This window comes from Panthera pardus, unplaced genomic scaffold (genome assembly GCF_024362965.1).
Source record: "Panthera pardus isolate Hobbes unplaced genomic scaffold, ASM2436296v1 HiC_scaffold_13, whole genome shotgun sequence".
NCBI lineage: Eukaryota > Metazoa > Chordata > Mammalia > Carnivora > Felidae > Panthera > Panthera pardus.
Genome location: NW_026526688.1, coordinates 96813714 through 96826861, shown reverse-complemented (window position 1 = coordinate 96826861; position 13148 = coordinate 96813714). Strand labels below are relative to the sequence as shown.

At 36.4% G+C, this 13148-nt stretch overlaps 1 protein-coding gene across 1 annotated transcript in view; it reads left to right on the top strand.

Annotated features, from left to right (window-relative positions):
- The window catches only part of SLC25A31 (solute carrier family 25 member 31), a 28145-nt gene that overhangs the window by 3499 nt on the left and 11498 nt on the right, over positions 1-13148 (top strand). The window contains exon 2 of the mRNA XM_019419208.2: positions 6166-6293. Coding sequence (XP_019274753.1) covers positions 6166-6293 — 128 coding nt within the window. The remainder of the gene's footprint in view (positions 1-6165; positions 6294-13148) is intronic.

Genomic DNA, 13148 nt, shown 5'->3' with positions numbered 1-13148 from the left:
GATAATTTTTCCTTTCTTTAGACAACATGAAACGAACTTGAGAGACATGAACCCATAAGGCACAAGTAGATGGTCTCTCACTATCTTCTTACTTATCTCTGCTTTCTTTCTACACCAAGGATAGATCTCTTCATTTTAAATCTCTGGACTTAGCTTTCAACATCTCTTTGGGTATCTTTCATACACCCTATAAGCTTTCCTTGGCTTGTAAAAGCTTCTGGATTTATCTTGACTGATGCTGTTCTTAAAGATTTACTGTATGCTTTAGTTGTTTGTGGGACCTTCAAACTTTGTATGCATACTCTTATTTAGTACTGTTTAAACCTTTATTACATGAAAAATTCATGTTATAGAAAATTAGAAAATACAAAGAATCAAAAAGTAAAACAACTCACCACTGAAATCCCCACAGGTAACATTTTGGTGTCTGTGCTATAATTTTTCACTGGGCACAATAGGCATATATGTAAGAATATTTTAAAGTAATTGTTTTTTAAAAAATAATTGTTTTATTTCATATATGGTAAACAAATATTTTAAAGATCTGATCTAGGCAGCTCATTTTTAAGCATCTACCAGATCTTTCTTTCCTCTTTTAGGAGTTTCTGGCTATGAGGTTTTTTATATCTTGAAGACAGTGGTTTGGGATATGGAAAGACATCATTTTAAATAAAATGGGAAAGTAAACATAAACATTACTAATATTTGGTATATGAATTGGGACTGGTATCTATGCTTGGGCCAAATGTCAGTTACAAATCCTAAGACACTAAGGCATTCTGAAAAAAAGAAAATGAATTGCATACTAAAGAGGGGCTGACAGGCACCCTTTCTCAATTATTATGTAATAAACATAGTTTCTGTTTGCTCAGTTGGATTTATAGAGACAAGAAGACTGTTTGAATATTTGAAAGTATCAAGAAGACTATTTGAAATATATATTCATGTACACTATTCTTTAACATTTTTTAAAATATTTTATTTTATTTTATTCTTAAGAATGAACCTCACCTCAAGGGTGCTTTGAGATAATAGCAAATAATGGTGTGAAAACATCATGATTAGCAAGATATCTAAATATATTGTTTAATTGTTCAAATGAATGCTAAGTTATTCTCTAATATCTCCTATCTAGAAGTTTTCTCCAACTGCCCTATGTAAATAGCCCTTCCTCAATCTCCATGTCCACATATTATTTTTGTTCTTAAAGCCACTTGACATATTATCTGTTATAGTCTGTCTCCCTGGTCTCTCTCCCTTAAAATATAAGCTCCGTAAACCCAAGAAATTTGGTCCTTAGTGCTATCCCTAGCAGGTCCACTATGTACTAGGTACCAAATAAAAGGTTTTTAAATGAAGAATCTTTACATCCTTTAATTTCTGTTTTGGGTATTTTTACAAATGTGCATAGCAGAGTAGTATAGTAGAAAATATATGTAATCTTTTTAATGTGTACATATTTGAGAGTCAGCCTTACATAGTTTTTACTGATAGGCATATTGTCAAAACATGTAGTAGCACACCAGTCTAGAATATATATACCCAAACATGTTTAGCATTATCATGGCTTGGCTAATAAGTTGACCAGTAACTTTTTCTCATTTTCCCATCAGGTCTATATTTTAATTCTTTTGTTTGTTTGTTTCAAGTATTTACTTAAATTCCAGTTTATTAACATGCAGTGTAGTCTTAGTTTCAGGTGTAGAATTACATACACTACCCAGTGTTCATCACAGCAAGGGCCCTCCTTAATACCCAACTCCCACTTAACCCATCCCCCCACCATGTCTAGCAACCCTGCTTTTTCTCGATAGTTGAATCTGTTTTATGGTTTGCCTCTCCTTCTCTTTTCCCCCAAGTTCATTTGTTTGTTCCATTTAAATTCTTTTATTTAAATGTGTTTTTTTAATGTTTATTTATTTTTGAAAGAGATTGACAGAGTGTGAGCAGAAGAGGGGCAGAGAGAGAGGGAGACACAGAATCTGAAACAGGCTCCAGGCTCTGAGCGATCAGCACAGAGCCTGATGCAGGGCTTGAACTCACAAACTGTGAGATCATGACCTGAACTGAAGTCAGGTGCCCCTGTTCCATTTTAATTCTTACTTATTTTCTCAGAATTAAGTTCATGATGGTTTTTTCTCAGCCTTAAATTTTTTTTTAAACATTTATTTATTTTGAGACAGAGAGAGACAGAGCATGAACGGGGGAGGGTCAGAGAGAGAGGGAGACACAGAATCTGAAACAGGCTCCAGGCTCTGAGCTGTCAGCACAGAGCCTCACACGGGGCTTGAACTCACAGACCGCGAGATCATGACCTGAGCTGAAGTCAGCCGCTTAACTGACTGAGCCACCCAGGTGCCCCTCTCAGCCTTAAATTTTGAAGAAATTATTTTTTTCTTAGCAATTAAGTAAAAAACTTAGATATTTTGTTATTAGCAAAGAAAGATACCACAATCACTATGTTTTTCCCTACCAATTTTGTGATTATATCTTAGGAAATTGCCCTTTTATTCTGTATGACTAGAGAATATCAAAATACTCCTACATTTGCATCATCCTTTTCTCTTGTTTTTTTCTGACCAAAAATACTGGTTTTTATCTAGAATGGATTATCTGACCAAAAAATACTATTTTTATCCAGAATGGATTTTTATAGAGAGGCAGTAGAATTTAATAGATCTAGGTTTGGAGTTGGATTCTGGAATCAAGTCCCAGCCTTTTCCTCACCTTGTGACCTTCAGCAGTTTTTATTTAACCTATCTCAGCCCCAATCACCCCAGTTATATACTGGGTATAATAATAGTACCTACCTGATATGATAGTTGTGAGAGTTAAACAAAATCATGGCTGTAAAATATTCAACCATGTGTCTGTTGCAGTTAGTGCTCAATAAGTTTTAACTCTTTAATCAGTATGTATACTTCCCTAAATTTACAAGCATGTATTCCTGATATTCATTTATAAATGAGTGTCTTTGATATAAACTTGCATTATACATAGAGTAGGTTTTTGTAATCTTTCTGAGGAAACTTACGTAGGTACCTAGTGTACTATAGATGAATAAAACCCTGAAACCTAGCCCCCAGAAATAACATTCCTATAGAAAATGCATTCAGAATTTCACTTTGAGGTTTCTCTCCCTTTGCACTCTTAGCAGGGACACTGAAGTTCCTAAAAGCATAGTACAGCAGTGAGATGCAAAGAAAGGAATAAGAATAAAGTTTTTAAGGGTGATCTATGGAAAAAGATTAAAACAGGAGTTCTTAACCTGACACTGTAGCTTCAAGGAATCCATGAGTTCTGTGAAATATATGCAAAAGTATTTTATGTATGTGAGATTATATTTTTTTCAGATATAACCCATTAAGAGCTGCCAGTTTTCCTGGTATACTTCTAGGGATTTATTTGTTTCTAGATTTTCATTGAGACATTGGCCTGTGTTTTGATGAATTTTCTAGGTTTTTTTCATGCAAATGCAATTTTGCTAAAAAGGATGCAAATTAAATCCAAATTAGTTAACATATAGTGTAATAATTAACATATAGTGTAATAATTTCAGGAATGGAATTTAGTGATCCATCACTTACATATAACACCCAGTGCTCATCCCAACAAGTGTCCTCCTTAATGATCCTCACCCCTTTAGCCCTTCCCCCCACCCAGCACCCTGCCAGCAACCCTCAGTTTGTTCTCTATCATTAAGAGACTCTATGGTTTGTCTCCCTCTCTGTTTTTGTATTATTTTTGCTTCCCTTTCCTTATGTTCATCTGTTTTGTATCTTAAGTTCCACATGAGTGAAATCATGATATTTGTCTTTCTCTGACTTATTTTGCTTAGCATAATACATTCTAGTTCCATCCACGTTATTGCAAATGGCAAGATTTCATTCTTTTTGATTGCCAAATAATATTCCATTGTATCTATATACCACATCTTCTTTATCCATTCATCAGTTGGTGGACATTTGGGCTCTGTCCATACTTTGACAATTGTTGATAGTGCTGCTGTAAACATTGGGGTGCATGTGCCCCTTCGAATCAGCACTCCTGTATCCTTTGGATAAATACCTAGTAGTGCAGTTCCTGGGTTGTAGGGTAGTTCTGTTTTTAATTTTTTTAGGAACCTCCATACTGTTTTCCAGAGTGGCTGTACCAGTTTGCATTCCTACCAGCAGTGCAAAAGGGTTCCTAAAAAGAATATATTCTTCAGCCAACTGTAACAAACCTTTTTAATCATAAATCCAGCGCTATGTTATGCTCTCATGTTAATTTCCAGATGTCTTTCCAAAATCTTCCATTTATATACAATTCATTAGCCAAAGTTACAATCCTTTATACTGCTCTTAAATATGACACTGTTTTGTGAGGTATTAATTCAGACTATAATCATAATTATAGAATTATGACTAATAACTTATAGTCTAAAACCCATAATATTTCAGTACCACTCAGCTGGGTCAACCACTTCCTAAAATTTTTTTTTTAATGTTTATTTATTTTTGACAGAGAGAGAGAGAGAGACAGAGCATGAGTGGGGGAGGGGCAGAGAGAGAGGGAGACACAGAATCTGAAGCAGGCTCCAGGCTCTGAGCTGTCAGTCCAGAGCCCGACGTGGGGCTCAAACCCACACACTGTGAGATCATGACCTGAGCCGAAGTCGGATGCTCAACCGACTGAGCCACTCAGGCGCCCATGGGTCAACCATTTTCAAAATGACTATTAATATTTAAGGGCCATGTATAAAATGGAAATTCTAATATCTTTTGATATATGACACTTTTTCTAAACTCAGGGTTTTTTTTTTAAACAAATAATTTTTTTTTTTTTTTTTTCAATTTAAATCCCAGAGAGAGAAGGAGAGAGAGAGAGAATCCCAACCAGGCTCCACACTATCAGCACAGAGCCCAGTGCAGTGCTCTTCCTCACGAACTGTGAGATCATGACCTGAGCCGAAATCAAGAGACGCTTAACCGACTGAGTCACCAGGCGCCCCCTTAGTTTTTAAACTTTTAAAGTTTCACTTTGTGCATGTATAAAATGGGTACTGTAGGAGAGCCTATATCATAAGCATAATGTGGTGATTAAATGAAATATACAGCCTTTGTCCTGTGCCAGCACATACTAAGTACTTAGGAAGCACTCAGTACCATTACATGTTAAATGTCCTAGTAGAGACTGAATCGGTTGTGAATACTCAGATTATTTCTTAGCTATTAAATATGTTTCTTAATTATCTTTGTGTAATTGCCTTATATGCAGTTTGGGACTCACCAAGATTCTTTTTTTTCCCCCACAAAGCAGACTTTCTTATTTAGCAAATAAATATAACTTTCAGTTTCTGAACATCAGCCCAGTCAACAGAGATTATTTTCATTTGAATCTTTATCTTTAGAAGACTGATTCTGAGTATTCTCCAAGTTTGGACTAGAGGTATCCTATTCAAAGTAGCAAGATCAAACCATTGGACAATTTGTAATCTAGTAGACATAACTATGGCTACTTAAGAGATAGCCTATTGTATTCTAGATCAGTTCTGGATTTTAAAGGTAGTTGCGAATTATAGGGGTAACACAATGACTGAATTTTAAGGATTGGTCAGTCCATGGAGATTTGAAGTGGGAAGATTATTGGCCTGGAAATTTTCCTCTAACCTCTCCATCAGGCCTCTGGAGACTGCGTTGAATTGTAAATTGATCCCTTTTCTGGCTAGGTTCTAGAACATAAAGGTGAGGATACTTTAGACTCTTAACAGCTTTCTCATTCTCATATGTATGTATACAAACCAATTCTGTTCTAATAATAGGAATTGTATGTCATGATTTGGAAATGAGGCTAAGGGTTACTAGCTTCTCTGACAAATACTGGTGAGCTCTGTTTTTCTATTAGGAGAATGCCCTGTATTCAACTGATAATACTTTCCATAGGTTTTGAGGTATTTAAGGCTTTTTATTGGAAATTAACAAAATTGGAATGGGGCACATGGAGTTAACACTGCCTGTTTTCTTCAGTGGATTCACACATAAACTTAATTTTTTTTCATGAGAAAGAGTATAAATTTTAGATAGTTCAAATAACTAAGTTTGTTAAAGCTATGGGAATTTTTTAATAATAATACAAGTTTATATTTAGTATGTTTTTTGTTTGTTTGTTTTTGTTTTTTGGTAGGTTTCTTCAGTTATTGGCGTGGCAATTTGGCAAATGTTATCCGGTATTTTCCAACACAAGCTCTAAACTTTGCTTTTAAGGACAAATACAAACAACTTTTCATGTCTGGAGTTAATAAAGAAAAACAGGTAAGTACATTTTTTTAGGTTTATTTATTTATTTTTGAGAGAAAGTGTGTGCACAAGAGTGTGAACAGGGGAGGGTAGAGGGAGAGAATCCCAAGCAGGCTTTGCACTGGAGCCTGATGCTGGGCTTAATGTCACAAATCTTGAGATCATGACCTGAGCCAAAATCAAGAATAAGATGCTTAGCCAGCTGAGCTACCCAGGCGCCCAGTAAGTACATTTTAATATCTATTATTTTCTAAGAAATAGTTGCATTTGTCTTAACCTGTGATGTTTTACTTGGGGAGGAGGTGCTAAAGTGGTAGAAGAAGTAGTAATTAAGACATAGGAACTTTTAACATATCGATATGTATTATGTTATAGAAACTATATTTGAGAAACATAGAATTACATTTTTTACAAGTTTCTCTAAATCTCTTAACACGATTTTAATAACTAAAGGATCTTTTGTCCCAAGATAATATTTGTCTGAATAAGTGTTAATTTTAATATAACTTACATGTTATAATCACTGTTCTACAGCAAAAAAAAAGTAGTCAACAGGGGTTCCTGGGTGGTTCAGTCAGTTGAGCATCCAACTCTTGATATTTGGGTCAGGTCGTGATCCCAGGGTCCTGGGATCAAGCCCCACATCAGGCTGTGCACTGAGCATGGAGCCTGCCTAAGGTTCTCTCTCTTTCTCCCTCTGCCCCTCTCCCCAGCTTGCATGCATGTGTGCCCTCTCCCTTTATCTCTCTCCCTCTAATAAAAGGGGTGCCTGGGTGGCTCAGTCAGTTAAACATCTGACTTTAGCTCAGATCATGATCTCTCAGTTTATGAGTTCAAGCCCCGTGTCAGGCTCTGTGCTGATAGCTTGGATCCTGGAGCCTGCTTCAGATTCTGTGTCTCCCTCTCTCTCTGCCCTTCCCCCATTCACAATCCATCTCTCTCTCTCTATCTCTCTCAAACAATGAATAAACATTAAAAAAAATTTTTTAAAGCAGTGGACAGGTATGTATTCCTACATATCTGAGGTATTTAATTTCTTAAAGAAGTACATTGTTTCTTTTTTCTTTTTTATGACTAAGTCTCTATTTAGTTGAGATTAAAGTGCATAGGAAGAAAATCAAACAAAAACAGGAAGCAATAAATTGAAGGTAGAAAATTCTTTTTTTTTCTTTTAGTTTTTGGTTTTTTGGGGTTTTTTTTTGAGAGAGCACATGAAATCTTGAGCTGGGGAGGGGTAGAGTAAGAAGGAGAGAGAGAATTTTAAGCAGGCTCCATGCCTAGCGCAGAACCCGATGCAGTGCTTGCTCTCACAACCATGAGATCATGACCTGAGCTGAAATCAAGTGTCAGACACTTACCGACTAAGTGACTTAGGCACCCTCCCCCTTTGTTTTTTGAATTGAAAAAGTGCTTTTTCTTTTCAAGGTAATCACTCCCTTGGTTATAAAATTTCAGTTTTAAAACTGCCTATTCATATGAGCTATATGTCATTTGTTTTGGTTTCTATTTGTTTTGTTGCCTCTAGGCAACAAAACAAATTTAGTTTATACTAGGACTCTGTATACACTAAACCACCTACATTACTCTTAAGGTCTCCCTTTTAAATACCTTACAAAGTCTTCCCCTTGCCCTTACACAGTCTCTCTTTGCCTTCATCCTTTCTCTTTTTCTTTTTCCCCCAACCAGCCAAAGCCAACCAACCAATCTAGCTGTCCTAGCAGATTCTTTTTATTTTTATTTATCTATTTATCTATCTATCTATCTATCTATCTATCTATCTATCTATTTGAGAGTAGGAGAAAGGGGCAGGGGGGAGAGGGAGAATCTTAAATTTTTTTTAATGTTTATTTATTTTTGAGAGAAAGAGAGAGAGACAGAGACAGAGCACAAGTGTGAGACTCAGAGTCTCAGAATCTGAAACAGGCTCCAGGCTCTGAGCTGTCAGCGCAGAGCCTGACGTGGGGCTCAAATCCACAAATGGTGGTATCATGACTTGAGCTGAAGTTGGATGCTTAATCTACTGAGCCACCTAGGCGCCCTCTAGTGGGTTCTTTATAAAAGCAACTGTTTGTGGAACATTTGTTTGTTGCTGTCTTCTTTAATTTCCTTGTATATCCTTTATTCCCCTTTTTTCACAGTCTATATTTCATTAAGAAATGTTTACGAAGTACTTTGCACCATCTAATATGTAGTGGGAAATATAAAGGTAATGAAGAAAATTCTTTAGACTTAGAATGTCTGGATTTGGATCCTGGCACTGTGTTATTTAGCTTTGTGGGTTTTTGAAAGTCACGTCTCTGATCCTTATTTTCCTCATCTAAAAATTGGACATAATAATACCTCCCTCGTAGTTGGTGAAGTTTAGATGACATTACTTATAAGGTGCTTATTATCATAGTACTGTGCTTGATGATAGGCACTCAGAAAAATATCCCTGTCTTTCTTAGCTCCTAGCTATAATAATTAGAACTTTTCTTGACTCAGAACCTGTATCAGAGGTCCCCAAGATCACCTTCACTTTAAGTGATTAACTAGGACTCAGAGAGCACAGAAAAGCTATTATGCTCATGAGTTGTTTTTTTTTGTTTGTTTGTTTGTTTTTTTTGTTTTTTTTACAGCAAAAAGGATATAGTTAAAATCAATAAAGGGAAAAGGCAGATAGAGTCTGGGAGAAACCAGATGCAAGCTTTTAGTGGTCTTCTCCTAGTAGAGTCACATGGATAGCACTTAATTCTCCCAGTAGCAATGTGTGACAATACACATGATGTGTTGCCAAATAGGATTGCTCACTTGAGCATTGGAGTCCAGGATTTTTTGGAGAGATCAGTTGCATAGGCAAGGAATGTGAGTGTCCTTAACTACTCAGACTCTAGCCACTACTCCCTAACCCAAGAGATCAAACTCATATAAGTTAGCCCAATGTTCCAAGCATACAAAACAGGTGTTCACCATAAATTCACATATTAGCATAAACTGTCTGGTGTGGCCCAAAGCCTAATAAGGCTTTCTTTCATACAAAGAAACTAATCAGTAGAATTTTCTAAGGGCTTAGATGTTATCTTGAAGAAACTGGTCAAGGATGGGTCCTGAAGATCTCAGTATATAAATGGTTTGGGCAGTGCAGGCCTGCTGAGTTAAGTCTTTACTGAACACTTCCCACCCCACCTCCCCCAAAAGATAATTTCTGTAAGACTAAGCCAAATGGAGAATTTAACTCCTGAGTTAACCAGAATATTTGTTACTAACGTCTATTCCTAGCAGTATAAATAACATCTCATTACAAGTTTTAAAGTTAACTTTGATCTTTGCTAAGTATTTATAATAAATTTCAAATTCTTAGAACTTGAGGTAAGAACATCTTTAGTATTTCTATAAAGACATCCTATCTTATTTATAATGTAAAGGTATTCAGTCACAAGTAAGAATGTAATATGTATTATTTACTAAATTTGGATATTAATGACCCTTTTACTTCTGACTTTGGACATCAAAATTTTATTTCATCTTTGCCCACCCCTCTAAAGTGAAGAATAATTAAAATAGAAAAATCAGTATTTTTGGGTTTTTTTTACCTGGTTTTAAAAGAAGTAAGGAAGATAGAAAAAACAAATATAGTATATGAGTTTAAAAGTGATTTTTGTGGGACGCCTGGGTGGCTCACTTGGTTGAGTGTCTTGACTTTGGCTCATGGCTTGTGGGCTCGATCCCCTTGTCGGGCTCTGCGCTGACAGCTCAGAGCCTGGAGCCTGCTTCAGATTCTGTGTCTCCCTCTCTCTCTGCCCCTCCCCCACTTGTTCTCTCTCTCTGCCCCTCCCCCACTCGTTCTCTTTCTCTCTGTCTCTCTCTCTCTCTCTCTTTCAAAAATAAATAAACGTTAAAGTGATCGATCTACCACAATGAGATAGCACTACACGCCTATCAGAATGGCTAAAATAGTGACAATGGCTAAAATAGTGACAACAATGTAGAGAAGCTAGATCATTCCTATATTGCTGGTGGGAATGTAAATGATAACTGCCACTCTGGAAAAGAGAACAATAGTTTCTTACAAACTAAACATGTGCTTATCATACGTCCCAGCAGTTATACCCTTGGGCATTATCCCAGAAAATAAAAACTTACATTCACACAAAAACTAGTGTGCACATGTTCACAGAAGCTTATTTCTTAATAGATCAAAATCTAGAATTAACCCAGATGTCCTTCAACAGGTGAATAGTTAAAACTATGGTACATCACACCATGGAATACTTCTCAGCAATAAAGAGAAACAAACTGTTGATAAAACATATATTGTATGATCCTACTTCGGTATCTAGAATAGGCAAATTAAATTCGTAGACAAGAAATAGAATTAAGGGGCCAGGAGGAAAGAAAATGGGGAGTTTTATCTAATGGGTACAGAGTTTCTATTTTGGGATGATGAAGTTCTGGAAGTAGAGAGTAGAAATATTTTTATGATATTGTGAATGTACTTAGTGTCACTGAATTATACTCTTAAAAATAGCTAAAATGGTAAATTTTATGTTACATATATTTTACAACAAATTTTTAAAAAAGAGTAAGCTTTTGATACATGCAGGAACTTTGGATGAAAGAAAACAATCTTGAGTTATTTGTTCTGTGATTCCATTTATATAAAATTCTTGAAATATCAAAATCATTGAGATGGAAAACATATTAGTGGTTGCCAGGATTGAGGTAGGTGGCTGTGGCTGTAAAAGGATAGCATTGAGGGATCTTTATCATGGAACTGTTAGTGATAGTCACAGGAAACTGGATATGTGATAACACTGAATAAAACACTGAATAAAACTAAGTACACACACAAATGAATGCATGCAAAATGGGTGAAATCTGAATAAGATCTAAGTTTTTATCAATGTTGATTTCCTCTACTGTAGTTATGCTGAATACTACCATTCGGGGAAATTAGTTGGAGAGTTTACAGATTCTCTCTGTATTATTTCTTAGGATTCATGTGAATCTGCTATTGTTTTAAAATAAAAAGTTTTTTAAAAATAACCATTGTGGGGAGCTATGCACCTATATTGAGCTCGGCTCTATATTGTTTCATTGAATGTTCCCCTCACCTTTTGAGGTATTTTTATCCTAACTGTACAGGTAAGGAAAGCAAGACTCAGAGCTGAGAGCACTTGACCAAGTCATTTGTTTAGGTCTTCCTCACTCCCAAATTCAGATTCTTCAATTGAACTCTACTCTTCTCTGAGCTAAGGTGACTAGACTTGGTGAACCTTAGCTGAACCTGGGTACAGAATGTTTCTCTGCCCCCTTTTAGCAGCTTCCAGCACAACCATCAACAGGGAAGATTAGAACTTCTCCCAGCTTTCCTTCATGCCCAGACAAGCTCTGTTAGAAAGAACTTTGGTTCTAGGGCATTTGTTCTTCAGTGCATCGAGTCTGGTCACACGATATCTATTTGTCAACAGTTGAAAATAAACAAGATTGGGGCACTGGGGTGGCTCAGTCAGTTGAGCATCCAACTCTTGATTTTGGTCATGATCTCAAGGTTCATTAGTTCAAGCCCCACATTGGGCTCTGCACTGACAGCACAGAGTCTACTTGGGATTCTCTCTCTCTCCCTCTCTCTCTCCACCCCTACTTGTGCTATCTCTCTAAATAAACTTGAGAGAGAGAAAAGAAACAAGATTATTTTCCTCCAAAACCCTCAGATTATTTCATCTTCTTGTCTATCCCTGATTCCTCTCCTTGCCCTCTCCTTTTACAATATAGTAATATCTGAATTTATTAATTTATAATAACTGAAACCCTCATTTAAATCAATAAATTACCTCCTCTGGGTCTATTTTATTTTTAAGCTTAACTGTGGAGGGATAGATTTTGTTACACAAACACTTGCAGGATTATCATTCAACATAGATACTTCTTTTCTCCTCCTTGCTTCTTTCATTCTTCCCTCCTTCTCTCTTTCTTTCTTCCATCAGAAGGTTGGCCACACTATTTATCCATGTTGTGCCTGTCTGTGTCGTTTTTTCAAAGGCCCTACTTCCACTGTCAGAAGTATCATGGTTTGGATAATAAATTATATGATCATCCACTCAGACATCAGTCTGCCTTCCTGAGATCCATGCATGTTTGACAAATACTTTAAACCACTAACAGTGTGTTTATACATAGGTGATTTTTATTGGAAGAGGATCTATAACTTGAAACAGTCTCAAAAAAGACAAAAAAAGAGCTATTTAATAACTTTTCCATTTTTTTCCTTACTGCTAACTGGCATGGAACTGTAAAGTCACATTCCCAAGAAATAGACTCTGGCCCTGTTCATCTTCTTCTACCAGGTTACAGATTATCTTCTAGATTATAGATTAGCTACCCTGGGGTCAAATGCAATCTTCCTGATCTGTCTCTGGGTCATTAGGAAATAGGGCTACCCATACAAAACTTAATAAGTTTTGCTGCAAAGGAGCCATAGGGGTCTGAGGACAGTATGTGGCATTCCTAGTACCTCATTAAACAAATATTTATTGAATATATTACTGTTATTCTGGGTAAGGTCCTATGACTTGTATTGTAAAATGAACAGGTAAATTCAGAATCCTGGCATCAGGGCACCTGGGTGGCTCAGTTGGGTGAGACTCAGACTCTTGATCTCGGTTCAGGTCATGATCTCATGGTTCCTGGGTTCAACCCCCACATCGGACTATGTGCGGGGAGGGGATTCTCTCCCTCTCCTTCTGTCTCTGCCCTGCCCCATGGACGTGCACATACACACTCTCTCAAAATAAATGAATAAACATTAAAAAAAAATTCTGGCCACAAAAAAATACAAACAACCAAAATGTCCATGAACTGAAGAATGGATAAATAAAATGTAAATCCATA